The 15,837-nt window shown below is 45.7% G+C and overlaps 3 protein-coding genes across 5 annotated transcripts; 2 read left to right on the top strand and 1 right to left on the bottom strand.

Annotated features, from left to right (window-relative positions):
• Window positions 1-1,247: 1,247 nt before the first annotated feature.
• Window positions 1,248-6,467, top strand: cryaa (crystallin, alpha A). Its single transcript, XM_029516550.1, has 4 exons — window positions 1,248-1,872; window positions 4,963-5,318; window positions 5,496-5,618; window positions 5,790-6,467. Exons 2-4 carry the CDS (start codon window positions 5,121-5,123, stop codon window positions 5,997-5,999), a joined length of 531 nt encoding a protein of 176 aa, XP_029372410.1. The 5' UTR covers window positions 1,248-1,872; window positions 4,963-5,120; the 3' UTR covers window positions 6,000-6,467.
• Window positions 3,866-10,938, bottom strand: hsf2bp (heat shock transcription factor 2 binding protein). Of its 3 annotated transcripts, XR_003841359.1 has the most exons (11): window positions 10,328-10,936; window positions 10,090-10,153; window positions 9,186-9,321; window positions 8,977-9,080; window positions 8,663-8,812; window positions 8,353-8,497; window positions 8,144-8,261; window positions 7,891-7,994; window positions 7,347-7,546; window positions 7,119-7,200; window positions 3,866-6,829 (listed from the first exon to the last, which is right to left on the bottom strand). XR_003841359.1 is itself a non-coding variant. In XM_029516534.1 (10 exons), the coding sequence occupies exons 2-10, from the start codon at window positions 10,129-10,131 to the stop codon at window positions 7,189-7,191; spliced, it is 1,011 nt and encodes a 336-aa protein (XP_029372394.1). In that variant the 5' UTR covers window positions 10,132-10,153; window positions 10,328-10,935; the 3' UTR covers window positions 6,950-7,188. The 3 variants fall into 3 exon arrangements, 2 of the variants coding, with proteins under 2 accessions (XP_029372394.1, XP_029372386.1); XM_029516534.1 differs by lacking the exon at window positions 3,866-6,829 and having other exon boundaries at window positions 6,950-7,200; window positions 10,328-10,935; XM_029516526.1 differs by lacking the exons at window positions 3,866-6,829; window positions 7,119-7,200 and having other exon boundaries at window positions 7,237-7,546; window positions 10,328-10,938.
• Window positions 10,474-15,575, top strand: LOC115052451 (ankyrin repeat domain-containing protein 10-like). The gene is made up of 5 exons (XM_029516562.1): window positions 10,474-10,744; window positions 11,542-11,694; window positions 12,776-13,002; window positions 13,178-13,385; window positions 13,492-15,575. Exons 1-3 carry the CDS (start codon window positions 10,490-10,492, stop codon window positions 12,785-12,787), a joined length of 420 nt encoding a protein of 139 aa, XP_029372422.1. The 5' UTR covers window positions 10,474-10,489; the 3' UTR covers window positions 12,788-13,002; window positions 13,178-13,385; window positions 13,492-15,575.
• The last annotated feature ends 262 nt before the right edge of the window (window positions 15,576-15,837 follow it).

Genomic DNA, 15,837 nt, shown 5'->3' with positions numbered 1-15,837 from the left:
CTCCAAATAATTCACTCTGTTTTCACCATCTTCATCATCATCATTGAGTTCATCTTACAGCTGGAGGAGGGACCACAATTAGATTAGAGGTTTGCAAACACCAACAGTTTCTCTGGCAACAGACAGGCTAATTCTTCACTCATAGATACCGCCGACAACACAGAGGCCGAGATGTTCATTGGGCCAGTAAAAACACGGCAGAAAAGGTTTGGAGAATCAAGATCGAGGAGGAGAAAACAGACAACTGCCCTCAAAGCTCTGAAGTAATATGTCGATCTGACTGTGTGTCCAGTCTTTACCTTCAGAAACATGAAACAACAACATGAGCTTCACACCACACCATCACTACCACCTGGACAAATGACTGAACAAACAGCACAGACAGGAAACATGAGTAACTGTTCACAGCCTCCTCTGGAAGAGGTAAAAGGTCACTGTGACAGCTTGTCCTGGCCTGGCAGCTGAAGTTATATCATCTGTTTATTCCTGTCACACAATATCACTCCCAAACATGTAAGCTGCAGGGACGTCTCTGCAATTTATTGTGTCCTGTTTTTGGTCACACATTAACATTTCCTCATCCAGGAGAAGCCACAGAGCACAGGTAAAGGTGTGGTTTAAACACGGTATCCTATACAGGCTTCCTTTTCAACGTGTGTCAAAAATAAAAATAATGCTTGGGATAAAAGAGCAGAGAACGTTTATACAGCCAGACTATGGACTTGACGATGTGATGATGTTTGCACAGGCCTGAAATCTGTAAACACATCATCAGATTTATGAAACCATATCATTTCCATTCTCTCTCCCTCACTGTGTCATAATCACATCCATCAATAATTTAGCTGACAGCACTCTCAAAGATATTGAAAGACCACCAAGGAATAAAAATCTAATTTATTAACATGCACATCATCGTTATATAAACAGCAGTTTAAGTGTAGGATGTGTGGATCCATATGTCTATTCTATATCTGCTTCAAGGAATCTGCCCACAGATGGAGACAGATTTAGGTGACCTATTTAGGATTGCAGAGCTAGGATGGAGGAGTTAGGATGTCAGGAGCTACGACTCATTCTATTTTCTTGAAATACTACTGAGAGAACATTGTCATTAGATTCTTTCACCACGTGCACACACACAGGTAACCTTATCAGAAACATGACGTAACATTCAGGTAAAACAGGTTTCAGGAAGTGGGCTGCATTCCTGTCCTTTTGTGTTATTTTGTCTGTCCTACCTGTAGGACACCTGCTTCCTGAGGTTCAGCTGGACAAACTCTGCCTCCATCTGGGACACTGATAGGAGACACCCGTCCTCTTCCGTCCCCTTCTCCCCCAACTGTCCCAGGACCTGAACCATAGAGATGAGTTGACAGTGAGCCTCTGTCAGTGTTGCTGCTCCACTTACTTCACTAACAGCTGATGAGGAAACACAAAACTGCTCTTTTTGCTCAATGATAACAAGAAAAGCTTTCAGGTATGGTGGAGATGTTTTTGCTCCTGTGACGATCTACCTGAACAGGTGAGCTCTGTCCCCCCCTGGCTGTGAGGTCCACAGCGAACACCCACCTGACAGGTGCTCGGCTCCCCGCTGCTCACGGGGATCCCCTCCACCGGGAACACGTCCTCCTCCTCGGCCACGTCCTCCAGCCCGGGCCGCGCCACCACCGGAGGACAGTCGGTCATCATCCTCCCAGTTAGTCCGACTTCTGTCAGGATCAACGCCACACTGCTGCGGCTGCTTCCTGGATTTTTACAAGTTTCGATTCAGATGCGCCCCCACTCCCGGTGCCGGTCACGGCCCCGTCCTCCGTGCACCCGTGCGGAGGGACACCGGATCCCTGTGAGACACTTGGACAGGATGATGAAGTGAGTACACCAAATGAAAAGTTGTCTTGAACGGCTCCGTCATCAGCTGATGCAGGAAATCAGCTTTTGTCCCCCTCCCTCCATTGAACAAAACACAACGAATAAAATGATATTTTATCTCCACCCTGATTGGTTAGGGTTCGGCCCCGCCCCTCTCAAGGGGACTGTCCAATCATTTGGTCTCCTCACATGCACACAAGCTGTCCAGGTGTTTGTTTGTATCCTTCCTCCTCCTCTTCCTCATCTGACTGCAAAATGTGAAGGAACCAGGTTGGACCCAAATCCCCCCTGATCAGCATCATCCATCTGTTGCCATGGCAGCGAGGCGAAGTCCAGTCAGCTCTTTATCTGTACAGCTCCAGTTGCTTTGTCAATGTAACATTATTTACTGAGAGCCAACAAACTTCATGTGAAGAGGCAGAAACAGGGAGAAAAACCAGGCTCATGGTGGGCGGCCATCTGTCTCTACCGGGGGGATTAGACAGAGAGAGGGGGCGGAAAGAGCTTGAGAAAAAAACCATCAAGTGAATCAGTAAATATTCAAAACTCCACCCTTGCGTGAGTGTGTGTTTTATATCCAAGTTGTGCTACCTTAGCAATGAAAAATAACTGATTATATAAGCTATAATTAACTATATAAAGGACATCTAATTTTAATGTCATTATTGAGGAATAACTGGAGAGTTTGCGGTAAAATAATCTAAAGAATAAAGTGTTGCTGTGGTGGAGTACAGCAGCTACAGGCCTCTGAACATGTGAGCAGGAAACATCAGCTCTTACTTCAGATCTGAGCTCAGAGTCCGGATCCAGGAGACCACCAGGGATCCACCTACATCTCCTCTGCCAGCCGCTAGGCCAGAACAAAACTAAAAATATATCTCCCAACCCAGATCTGGTTTTGAAGGTAAACCTGTCCAGAAAGCAGAATGAAACTGTCTGGATGGAAATCTCAGGTGATGTGCTCTGAGAGTCAAGAATAACTTCATAAAGCTGTGAGTGGAGAGTTATCATCTAGAAACTCCTCCCTGGGTGAGGAGGGGGTGATGTTATGATGGCAGTCCAGCAGAGGGCAGAAGATGTCTGATCAGTGATGGAAAACAAACTGAAAATACTGACTTTGAGGACCAGAATTCTTGATACAGGCCAAAATCACTGCAGGAACATTTGCAGAAACGCTTGTTTCAAATAAAAACGTGCACAGGAGCTTCACCACTCCATCACCTCGGTGGTTAGGCAGTGAGTTTTTGGGACATAAAGCAGAAAATCAACAGGAGGGACAGTCTGAATGGGTTTTCTGGCTTCATACTGGATGTCACAGTGAAGCTGGTTAGGGTTTTACCTTTTGGGTGTAATGGAATGGGCTAACACGTGGTTATGCACAGTTCAGTACAGTTTTAGGTCATTTCCTCCTTATTCCTTTCTCAAGCGAAGACTCAGGCTTCCAGATGTTAGTCCCGCTCCAGACTTGGGTCTCTATGAGCTGATCTTTGCAGCCTCCAAAGTCCTGAAGTTTCCAGTTTCCTGGTCCTGTGATCCTGAGTCCAGCCCAAACCTGAGCCAGTCTGGGCTCCTCCACTGTCAACACTTCTGACCATGTGATGTCAGACCTTCCTCCGGATCATTGCAGTCCTGACCCTCACAGCTAACAGCACCACCACAACCTGCCTGGCCTGAGTCCCTCTTCAGAGACGTGTGTTTGCTTGCTCTCATTTTCTTCCTCCGTATTTGTTTTCTCCTTCTGAATGGCCTTTTCTCTTCACAGAGGAGGAATAAAATCGGGTATGTCCACCCTGCCGGTTGCCAGGTTGTCGGCCAAAACAGCTATTCAGAGCTGAACACACAGCCATTGTCTGTCCCATTGATAAAAACCCAGAATGCTGACTGTGCTGAACTGCAGCCAGTCTAACTACATTTATGTCTGGTCTGCAGCAGCTAGCAACCCCGTACCCCAACTATCTCCCCGAACTGCCCCTAAAACAGCCCCAGCCCCTGCTGCCCAGCCCGGTTGCTCTTGGCCTCTGCCTGCATGGAGCAGCTAAGCCCCTGTGCTAGCTGGCCAAAGCCCTGTGGGATTAGCCTAATGCAGGCGGCGGGAAGCCGCTGGTGGTGAAACAACAGACATGGGAAGTGAGCCTTATCTTTCATTAGAATTTACTCTTTGGTTCACATGACAGCAGCTCAGTCATTTGTCACTGAATCTTGAATGTTGTTCTCTTAGTTACATTCGTTTTATGATGTAATAAATTGAATTCAGAGGCTTCGTCTGAAGACCAACTCTGTCTTAGTGCTTCTTTCAGAGGTGTCCTTCCTTCCCAGAATCGAGAAATTTGCTCTTTTGTGGTCCAACCCATGCTGAGATTCACCGCTTGACGGTAGAACTGTAAAACAAAAGTCCTGTAAAAAGCTGTTTACAATGACTGAAGCCACACAGGAATCCTCTGTCAGTGAAGGATATCTACTTCTCCATAGACTGTTCAGACTGCTCACTGTCCTTGCAGATGGAGGTTGTTCATGGTGGTGGAGTCATGAGAACTTTAGTCTCACTGTCAGAAGGACCTCTTCTGAGCCTGCATGTTCTCCCTCTGAGGTTTTCCTCCAGAGCAGCCTCAGTGTCTCATGGCTCTGTTCTCTCGACAGTGATCTCCTTCAGTTGCTCCAATAGATGATTTTAATTATACCACGATGTTCTTCAGGACACGTTGCTCCTGTCATGTGTGTCAGTTGTTGTTGCTCTGAGTAGCATTGTGTGTAAATCTGCTTTTGTCCAAGCACCCAGGCAGGACAATGAAGCAGCATTATGTCACTGACAGAGTGGACATGTGTGTCTGCTAATGAACGACCACTCAGGTGAAATTCCTGTCTTTAGTCGGCTTCCTGACCTCATTGTGTCTGTGGTGCCCTCCTTCACCGGGGGTTTGTTTTGGCAGCCCTGTGTGTCTGGTGTGTGGGTGGCACTGGGTCGCTGCAGGGTCTGGATGGAGTAGTGCCCCCCCATCCTCAACCCCCGATTCTGCTGACGGGGCCCAACCCACCATGAGATAATGCCATTCCAGAGGGATCGTGGCTAAAGCCTCTCTTTCTGGCTCTCAGGTATATAAAGAGGCAGCAGCTGTAGAGCAGAGGACAAATCACTTTGGAAACATACTTCATCATCATTCTTCACCTCCCTCCTATCACCTGCTGGACTCTGAGCAGGTCCATCGGTCAACCAAGCCGAGTCGAACCAGACCAAACTGCCTCCGGTCACTATGGATATTTCCATCCAGCACCCCTGGTTCAGACGTGCCCTGGGCTCTGTCTACCCTGCCCGACTCTTCGACCAGTTTTTTGGGGAAGGCATGTTTGACTACGACCTCTTTCCTTACACCACCTCCACCATCAGCCCTTATTACAGACAGTCGCTGTTCCGCAACTTCCTGGACTCCTCCAACTCTGGCATCTCTGAGGTAATGACATCAGACTCAGGCTCCTTCAGGACATAGAAGCGTTACTCTGTTCACTGGTAGAAAGTGTCTTCATGTTATTATCAGAAGCAGTAAATATGTGAATAACTTGAAGAGAAAGAACTAAATTTGATCCCAGCTGAATTTCAAAGACTCTCTGTGTCTCTGCGTCTCCCTCAGGTGAGGTCTGACAGGGACAAGTTCACAGTCTACCTGGACGTCAAGCACTTCTCACCTGATGAGCTCAGCGTGAAGGTCACAGACGACTACGTGGAGATCCAGGGCAAGCATGGAGAGAGACAGGTAATGATAATAATGTTGAATTCGACACCGGGTCGGTGTAGTTTATCTTTCAGTTCATTATTGTGTCTGCGCTGTACTCCTGAATCTGTTGGTGCAGTTCCTGTTTGGCTTTTTGTCTAAATTTCAGCATTGAACTGTAATTCCTTACTGTCTCAATCTGCTGTCTTTCAGGACGACCATGGTTACATCTCCCGTGAGTTTCATCGCCGCTACCGCCTCCCCTCCAGTGTCGACCAATCAGCAATCACCTGCTCCCTGTCAGCTGACGGCCTGTTGACTCTGTCAGGGCCAAAGGTCACCGGGGGGAACGAATCCAGCCGCAGCGAGCGCAACATCCCTGTCACCCGTGACGACAAGCCCAACTCTGCTGCGCCCTCTTAGACACCAAGGGTTGGAGTTCAGCCTGGGGTGATGGAAGGGCTCAGCCTGCCGCCAACATCCTGGGACGGATGAACTCTGGTTCACCTATCCAGGTCCTCCTAGCATCCCTTCCTCCTCTATTGATCCTGCGTAGCACACTCTTCTGTATAATTAGTTTTAAAAATTCCCATGAGGGTGGTAAAGTGAGGGGGCGGCTGGAGTCATCTAAGGGCGAGGCCTCCACACGAGCTGATGCCTCACTCTGCTGATGGATGTGCGTTTCAGAGTGAGGCCTCTGACACTGCAGACGGTTGGAGTTCAGGCCAAACGTCAAACACGTTCTTGTCCCTGGTTTCCATCAGTTCTCCTGTGATGATTCTCTGAACCCTCTGCTCTGTCTTCAGTATCTTCTGTAGTCTAGATCCTGTTCAATGGACACCAAGCTCAGTACTGTGGAGTCCAGACTAAAGAAAACAATAATAAAGCTGTACAATTAACTTAAGGCAACTCCTGTATGGGTCTGTGTGTCTGTCTGTCTGCACTTCACCTTGGCAGTACTGAATCAGGATATCTGAGACACTGGGTTTGTGCCTAAAGGTCAGAAGGCCCAGAGGACAGGAAAGAGAAATCTGAAATTTCATCATCCATGACTGCAGGTTTAAGCTCCCATTCAGGGACCCTGGATCCAGATGTGGTGTCTTCAGTTTCCCACAGCAGTTTTTGAAGCAGGGGCAGATGATGTCAGTTGTAAGTGATATATCTGTAGGATTGTATGTCCCAAAACAGTCCAGAGGTTTGTACGGAGGAGACAGTGGGTGAGTTGAGTCTCAGAGGAGATCAGACAGAGCTCCCTGACAAAGGAAACGGGATGAGGGGATGTCACGAAATAAAATGTTGAGAATGAGAACAGAAAAAAGACAAAACAATAATTTTATTAACAAACAAAAATTGAATTCACTCTAAATGCTCAGATCTATCATTCAGCAAACAGACAGGAAACCATTTCTATGTTAACAATGTGCCATCATCTTTAATCTGTGTCATCATATGAACACAAAGTGTGTAACAACCAAACAACAACATCTGAAAAGTTTAGATATGAACCAGGTTCAAATTGTAGTGAGAATGCAGGAAACGGACCATCATGTGACAGGAAGTGGACGAGGACTGATCTGAAGAGTCTGGATCCACATCAGAGGCCATTCTGTTCTCACCCCCGACCCTGAAAACACACCCCACCCACCACCAGCACCTCCACTTTACTGCCTCCCTGTGTCAGGCATATTAGCAAAAAACTATCACCCACAAGTCACTGCTGCTGTTCAAGCCTCCTTCTTGTTCAAGATTCAGACATTTGGAGAGTGGTACCTGTTGCAAGACCTGCATATCCTCCAAGGTCTGCTGGGCAGCCAGTCTCAGGCTGGGCTCCACACTGGAGACGAGCTGGCTGACGCGAGCCTGGAGGTCTGGAGCCAGCAGAGAGGAGCCCAGCAGGATCAGCACCTCCTCGTCCAGCAGCAGTGACTGCAGGAGTCGCAGAGAGTGGAGACAGACCTCCCAGTCTCCATCTGTCACAGAAACCAGAGGAGAGGACATCCTGATCATTACAGGGATGCTGTGGGTTGTCATCCATAACTAACTAAATAAGTAGCATCATTATTGATCAATAAATTATTATCTATAAGAACAGAAAAAAATTGACCCATGAAGACCTAGAGCAGGACTGAATGTGGGCTTCCTGCAGCACACGTCAGGACACCTGTCCAGTCCACTCAGAATATCCAGTCCTTATGACTTCTTTTTTTGGGTTAAGTTATAATTGTTTTTATTTTACATGTAGGTTGTGTGATGAGATGTCAATATGTTGTACATCTCTCGATGTGTGTGTGTGTGTCACTGCACTCGTCCTCACCATTCAGCAGGGTCCAGATCAGAGGCAGGAGTCCAGGGTTCTCACTGATGTACTTCAGCCCTTTCACACTGATACTGACGTTGTACAGAGACATGAGCATCAACCTGCAGCAGTAAACCAGGATGAAGTTCACTGAGGAGGACCAGCACTGACATGAAATGACTGACCAGTAAGTGGAAAATCATCACACACGATCTAATCTAAGGTCTATTTAAAACCTAAGGGAGGTGAGATTGAGAGCAGGTCCACCTACACCTTCAGCCTGGGGAAGACTCCAGGCTTCATCAGCTCCAACAGCTTCATCAGAGTGTCCAACATGCTGTGAGCCGAGGCAGACAGGAAATCCCGCCCACATGTTACTGCAGCTATGTCTGGTTGGTGGGAGGACAGGACAGGAAGTGGCTCCCCATTTGAGTTATAAGAGGTGTTATACGTGATGCAGAACAAAAGCTGTGGACTCACTGGTGATGGTTCCAGCCAAAGCCAAGACAAACTGGTGCTCCTGGGAGTTCTGGTCCTCAGTCTGAGGCTTCAGCTCCACATCCAAAGATCCAATGAAGCTCTCCAGAGTCTGAGCTGCTATAGCCAGGAAGGCCTGCAGCTTTGCCTGCACCACACACAATATAGCTCCACCAATCAGCTGTCAGACATCTCATCATGTGATGCAAATACCCACAGGTCAACAAAAAAAGTGAGATGAATTTTTGTAGATGGATAATGATATACACGTATTATCATGGGATAAGTAACACACATACACACACAGACTCACATCAGCCAGCCAGTGTGTGACCGTGTCCTCGCTGACGGAGCAGCTCCACAACAGATTGCAGGTAGCAGATCCAAGACCAGAACAGAAATCTGCCTGCTGCTGCAGCTGAGCTCCACTCTGCCACAGCTGCTCACGTAACAGCAGCTTCTCCTGCACATACACAAAAAGACAAAGGTGTCCTGGCATGTTTGAACAACAATAAAGTTGACAGCAGCATAACGAAAGTTGTTTGTGGGTAAAATGACCACTGATCTCAGATCTGTGTAAAGAAATATGAACCAACACATACAATATTAACTTGTGACTCCCCTCACCTCTCTCTCCCTCTGACAGTCAGACTGAGCAGCATCCAGTCTGGACTGAAGGTGCTGACACTCAAGTCGTAGCTTCACCTGTTCCTGCATCAGCTGCTCTTTCACTACATGAAAACACACACACACACACACACACACACACACAGCAATCATCAACATCATAAGTTGTAGGATGAGCCTGGTCCAGGTGCAGGTTCACAGCAGCATACCTGTCTCAGTAGCTCGGACCTGATACACCATCTGAACCAGGCCCGTATTCAGAATCCTGGGCAGGAAGTCCCTGAGCTGCATCACCTCTGTAGTCAGTTTCTCTAAATCTCTTTTTCTCACTCGGACAAAGACCTCCTGGAAGAGGAGAGAGGAAATAACATCAAAGTGGAGAGGAGGGAATTATTCTCTGTGTGCCCCTTGTGACCCCAGCTGGACACAGAAGGGTCATATGAGGAAGCCACAGAAGTCAACCCCTTCTTCTTCTTCTAGTTGTCGACATATAGTATTTTTGATGTGTTGCTGTATGTGGACCACAGTTCTCTCCAGCCCAAGAAACCAATTTCTTTAAAACTCTTTAAAATAAGGGGCTTTATTTCCTCTGAATAAACTTTAGTTCCACCTGTAATTGCTTTGTGTGAATACCCTGGGCTTGCCCCCTTGTAGTAGGTATGTGTTTTTCCTCCAGCATGTCTGTGGGCAGGGTGAGTGGCTGATACGAGTGAAATTTGGATAACCCAACAGGTGCTGAACATTTACTTGGATCTTTGGCTGGCTCAGTCCCCCGCTAAGAGAAGACAGGCAGCATTGCTAGCTTTAATAACACTGCACATGGAAATGTTTTTGTTGTGCCTGGTCTATAAAATATTTTGCTGTTTCAGTATTTTATTTCTCCCATGTTGTGATGTTGTTAGCTCCATAGTCCTGTTTCAGAGGATCTTTTTAAACCTGACTACTTACTGATTTTGGGACATTGTAAACCTTTCACTGCATCAAAAGCACCAAGGATGTCTGTCTTGTGTCGGTTCAGTCACACTTGCCTCCCATTTTTCCGTCCTACCTTAGCTCTGCTGACCTCTGACCTTGTACAGGTCATCCAGGTGTGTTTAGAGGTCTCCCTCTTACCTTTTCTCCACGGCTCAGGCTGAGGTGTTTCTGTCCAGACATCTTTTAGCTGCCGCTGCTAATCCTGTGGGGTTAGCATTAGCATCAGTGAAGTTAGCATACTTACAACATTGGGAAAGTTATTTCGGTGTTAAGAACCGGAAAATTGTCTTTTTTATTTAATTCATTTTTATTTTCATGTTATTAACGAGTTTTAAATACAATAAAGGTTTAATTTTAACAACAGAAAACCTCCAACCTCCAGGGGACACAACGGCTGAAGCAGCTCCCGTCCGGTTTTTATCCTGAGCCGGACCCGACAGGTCGCCGCCTTCCAGGCTCCAGTCCGGGTTTTGAGACTCTCCGGCCGGCCGTGGAGGCTGATCTCTTCCTTTGTGTGGAGCCGTTGTGTGTCCGTCTGATGGGTCCGGGATCACCGGGGAGAACCGTGCCTGTGATCCGCCTCCACGGTCCCTTCATGTCTGCGACCCCAGAGCCGGACCTCTCCCGCGATGAGGCGTTCATCAGCCGGTTCCCCATCCACCGAGCCTGCCGGGACGGAGACGTCGGAGCCCTGGTGTCCCTGTCTCAGCGGCTCCCGGACCCGGCTCCTCTGGCCGCAGAGGACTCATGTTTCGGCTGGACCCCCCTTCACTGGGCCGCTCACTACGGACAGGTGAGCTATGATGTACGGGCTTTACCTGTCCGAACCTGTCCGCTTATCTCCATTAAAGCGCTCTTCTGTTCTCGGGCGTCCTAAATCGGTCAACTGGCGCGTTATTCAGATTAATAAAGTAATTAATGAGCCGCCGGTGTGTTTGTCTGTTTGTGGCTGTACAATAAAGTTTTCAGGCAAAAAAAAAAAAAAAAAAAAAAAAAGCGAACCGCCGCGCCATTTTTCATTGGTGTAGATCGGCCAATAAGAAATCAGGCGCCAAAACAGCCCCATGAAACCAGGAAGTGCATGTCTCATGACGTCACCTGTAAACATTTTCCGTCTTAGCATGTAAGTCTGTTTTAGTTTTATCATAAAAATTCATTTTGTGTAAAAAATTAGTTTATATAAATTTAATATACTTACATTTATTACAATTTGTTAAATTGGGAATTTAAAAAAAATCTAATATTTGTTGAGAAAAGGCCTCACACATATTTCTGTTTAATGATAAAATTATGCTGTGAAGGGAATTTAATACTAAATATTTTTATTCAGATTAAAAGTGAACAATCAAGGAACTTTATATTTACACATTTATATTAATGAGAAAGTTGACTCCTACAATCCTGCTGGATGCCAATGAATTATAAATGCAATCTGAGGACATTACATGACCTAATTGCAAAACTGTAATACATTTAATTCTAAATTCATATACATTAATTTGAAATAATTTCTGGATCAGTATCTAATTCTATAAAATTCACATGTAATGTTTTCTGCAGTTACACTGTTGTGTTGTATTGTGTCCACAGCTGGAGTGTGTGGTGCGCCTGGTGCAGATGGGCTGTGAGGTGAACTCTGTGACCAGCCGCTTCAAGCAGACGCCGACACACACTGCAGCGTTCGGAGGACGCCCCCACTGCGTGGTGTGGCTGACTCAGGCCGGAGCCGACGTCAACAGACAGGTGAGTCTGACGGAGAGAGGACCTTTATAGCTGATAATAAAATGGGTACCCAGCAGTGAATGCTGTCTAATGCTGCTGCTCCCCATGAGAACTGAAGGTCTTTATGGGATGGGTGTGTCATACTTGAGTGCAGATTTAATATCAATAGTCAAAATTGATGATGTGGCCGATACCCAGATTAGTTCTTGGTTGATAGTCCTTATTTGGGCCTGTGAGTGCAGAAGCATTGAGTGATGAATGTGTCAGATCTTTAGTGATTGTAGATTAATGATGAAACGAGACATCAAGATGACTTTCATTCTTGTCTGTTTGGACCTGTTTAGCTTCAGTTTGTCATTTTGGGTGTTTTTGCAGGTGTTGGTAGTCACTCAGCTTGTGTTTTGCATCCGTAATCATTGTGTAACTCTTAGTAGTTGCTCAGCATCATCTACTCACCAGTTTCTCTCTATTTGTTGGTCTGTATATTTGTATTTATTATTAGCATTTATTTATTTAGCATAGTTTATTTTTTAGTTGTAGAAGATTTGCCCCTCCCATGTGGGTCTTTTTTGCATCGCTGTAGTTTAATCAGTTTATTGTTTTGCTTCTCTTTGCAGTTATTTTGCATTTCTCAGTAAAAAGTTTGCCTGTTTGCAGTTTTGTGATTATTAGGTCTATTTCTCATCTCACTATATAAAAACAAAAAAAAAAAAACAACCTCAAATATTCTAGTCAAACAATATAATATTCAGATACATATGAGAGTAAATTTGACAGGACATTCAGATCACTTTCACATTTTTTTTCCCGCTTTAAATGCTGTTAAAGTTGATTATTGACCTTTTCATGCTCAGCTTTGTTTTAATGTTAATCCAGATGCTGGTCCAGTCCATCAGAGGGGAGGCGATGGATTGTACACATTTGGTCTCCATAGTACTACTGTACAAACTTTTTAATATTATCTATAATATTTCTTTATATTGTGCATATACTGTACATCATCTATTGTCTAATTCTTATTTTTTCTTTTTATTGATGCTGCTGTAATACTGTAAATTTCCCCACTGGAGGACGAATAAAGAAATATCTCATCTTATCTTAGAGCACCGCTTGAAGAAAGACGGACGAAGAGAGCAAAGATCTCCGGCTGCTAAAGACGGAGTGGAGCTGGATTAGGACACCGCGAAGGACTGTCGGAGAGGGGGCAGTACAGTTTGTACCGGACAGAGCAGCAATTATCCGAAGGAGCACTTTGAAGAAAGGAGGCAGAGGAGAAACTAAACATGGAGCACACAGAGCAACAGAGGAGGAGGAGAGCTAAGCGCTAAGGTAAGCTAAGCTAAGCTAAACTAAACTAAGCTAAGCTAAGCTACTCAGCGGAAGCGAAGAATCACCGGAGTCTTTTAGGAAAGAAAGTTTAATTCTTACCGAACTGAGAGTCATATGGAGGTTAAATACCGATAAATCAGGACAACGGCGAAGATAATCTTTGGTTTGGTGACAGAAAATGACCGGAAGTATGAAGTGGAAATGACGTCAGACGCAGACTTTAGCGCACCGCTCGAAGAAAGATGGAGGAGAGCAAAGAGTTCCGGCAGCTAAAGACGGAGTGGAGCTGGATTAGGACACCCCGGTTCTGGAAGAAGCTGCTTCTTTGGGCTCAGACTGCTCTTCAGTTGGCTGGATGCTGCATTCTTTGGGCTCGTCTGAAGGTAGGGTTAATGTTTTCTCTCTCTTACCTGTGAAGGGAACCAAAAGTCACATGAATAACTGTCAGTGTTCATGTCTGTTTTTTCTATTTCCTTCTGTTGACTTTAGTTTGATGTCGGTGGATTTTGAAGTCCAGCAGCCAAACTGTTAAAGACTCAGTTTTCCTGAGCAGATGGAAATGGAGCCCTCCTGTGGGCAGGTTGTGTAAGGACGTCACTTCACTTCACTGATCCTGTTGTTCCAGAATCCAGAGTCCAATGTCTACAATCTTGAATCCAGGGTCTGGGGTTTACAATCCAAAGAGTAAGTATCAGAGGACTAGAGTAAATAAGGGAGTAATGGCAAGTTTGGGGGATATATATAGAATAATTTTCTGCATGAGGATGATGGACAGATGAAACACAAAAATGAGAATCCAGCTGGCAGTGATGTTAAAGTTGCTCATCCAGTCATAGAGTGTCGATGTCTGATCTCTGGGTCTGAGCAGGTATGAGGTCTCCTGACTGGCAAAAGAAATAAGACCCACTGCCAGGTTTTATTACTACTAATTAAAAAAATAAAAAAAAAAAAAAGTAGTAGTAGTGTCATCAGGTACCAGAGCCGGACTTGAACCGACAACCCACAGAAGCCCCAATGGTCGACCATCTGACTGAGCTAATCGTTATGACAATCCAGAGAGCTCCAGGCGTATTTAACTTTTCTTTTTGTGTTGAACGTTAAAATAAGCATAATGATAGCCACCAAGTACCAGAGCCGGACTTGAACCCACAACCCACAGAAGCCCCAATGGTCGACCATCTGACCGAGCTAATTGTTGTGACAATCCAAAGAGCTCCAGGCGTATTTAACTTTTCTTTTTGTGTTGAACATGAAAATAAGTGTAATGATGCCAACAGGTACCAGAGCCGGACTTGAACCCACAACCCACAGAAGCCCCAATGGTCGACCATCTGACCGAGCTAATCATTGTGACAAGCCAAAGAGCTCCAGGCGTATTTAACTTTTCTTTTTGTGTTGAACGTGAAAATAAGTGTAATGATGCCAACAGGTACCAGAGCCGGACTTGAGCTGGACTTGAACCCACAACCCACAGAAGCCCCAATGGTCGACCATCTGACTGAGCTAATCATTGTGACAATCCAAAGAGCTCCAGGCGTATTTAACTTTTCTTTTTGTGTTGAACGTGAAAATAAGTGTAATGATGCCAACAGGTACCAGAGCCGGACTTGAACCGACAACCCACAGAAGCCCCAATGGTCGACCATCTGACTGAGCTAATCATTATGACAAGCCAAAGAGCTCCAGGCGTATTTAACTTTTCTTTTTGTGTTGAGTAGGTATCAGGTCGAGAACACCAGTGGATGGTTTAGATGATGACCCAAAAAGAAACCAACTCAGAGATTTAAAGGAAAGAAAGATCTTTATTGCATCCTTTTATTTACCTCGATGGCTGAAGTTTGAGTTTCTACAGAAATTACTTCAGTTAGTTTGAGATACCGAAGTGTGCTGTCGGTGTGAAGTATCGCGAGACTTTGGTGCCTGCGTGATCCAAGATGGCTGAACACAACAACAGTTTGTACCGGACAGCAGGCAGCTCTGCTCCTGATCTCAACTTCCTACAGAATTCAGCCCGATTCGTCGAAACACAGAGTGGAATTATCAGAAGGAGCATTTTGAAGAAAGGTGACAGAGGAGGAGAGTGGGAGGCAGCGCTCAGGTAAGCTAAGCTAAACTAAACTAAGCTAAGCTAAGCTACTCAGCGGAAGCGAAGAATCACCGGAGTCTTTTAGGAAAGAAAGTTTAATTCTTACCGAACTGAGAGTCATATGGAGGTTAAATACCGATAAATCAGGACAACGGCGAAGATAATCTTTGGTTTGGTGACAGAAAATGACCGGAAGTATGAAGTGGAAATGACGTCAGACGCAGACTTTAGCGCACCGCTTGAAGAAAGATGGAGGAGAGCAAAGAGTTCCGGCAGCTAAAGACGGAGTGGAGCTGGATTAGGACACCCCGGTTCTGGAAGAAGCTGCTTCTTTGGGCTCAGACTGCTCTTCAGTTGGCTGGATGCTGCATTCTTTGGGCTCGTCTGAAGGTAGGGTTAATGTTTTCTCTCTCTTACCTGTGAAGGGAACCAAAAGTCACATGAATAACTGTCAGTGTTCATGTCTGTTTTTTCTATTTCCTTCTGTTGACTTTAGTTCGATGTCGGTGGATTTTGAAGTCCAGCAGCCAAACTGTTAAAGACTCAGTTTTCCTGAGCAGATGGAAATGGAGCCCTCCTGTGGGCAGGTTGTGTAAGGACGTCACTTCACTTCACTGATCCTGTTGTCTCAACGTCCAGGGAGTAACAGCCTGATATGATTTATGGGGATTAACGTCTGTCAGATGTCTTTCTGTATTTCATGCCGTTAAATGTGAGCGCTGGCTACTCCCCCGGTTCCACTCCGGTCT

The sequence above is a fragment of the Echeneis naucrates genome, chromosome 2, assembly GCF_900963305.1.
Source record: "Echeneis naucrates chromosome 2, fEcheNa1.1, whole genome shotgun sequence".
Lineage (NCBI taxonomy): Eukaryota > Metazoa > Chordata > Actinopteri > Carangiformes > Echeneidae > Echeneis > Echeneis naucrates.
The sequence above is the reverse complement of the archived record's forward strand: the minus strand, read 5'-3'. Positions and strand labels throughout refer to the sequence as shown.

Coding starts and splice junctions, on each gene's coding strand:
- cryaa (XM_029516550.1), top strand. CDS start 5,121: ATGGATATTTCCATCCAGCACCCCTGGTTCAGACGTGCCCTGGGCTCT. Junction 5,319..5,495: donor CCAACTCTGGCATCTCTGAG/GTAATGACATCA, acceptor CGTCTCCCTCAG/GTGAGGTCTGACAGGGACAA. Junction 5,619..5,789: donor GCAAGCATGGAGAGAGACAG/GTAATGATAATA, acceptor GCTGTCTTTCAG/GACGACCATGGTTACATCTC.
- hsf2bp (XM_029516526.1), bottom strand. CDS start 10,131: ATGTCTGGACAGAAACACCTCAGCCTGAGCCGTGGAGAAAAG. Junction 8,262..8,352: donor TTTGGCTGGAACCATCACCA/GTGAGTCCACAG, acceptor CCCACCAACCAG/ACATAGCTGCAGTAACATGT. Junction 7,995..8,143: donor GTCTTCCCCAGGCTGAAGGT/GTAGGTGGACCT, acceptor TTACTGCTGCAG/GTTGATGCTCATGTCTCTGT.
- LOC115052451 (XM_029516562.1), top strand. CDS start 10,490: ATGGGTCCGGGATCACCGGGGAGAACCGTGCCTGTGATCCGCCTCCAC. Junction 10,745..11,541: donor GGGCCGCTCACTACGGACAG/GTGAGCTATGAT, acceptor TTGTGTCCACAG/CTGGAGTGTGTGGTGCGCCT.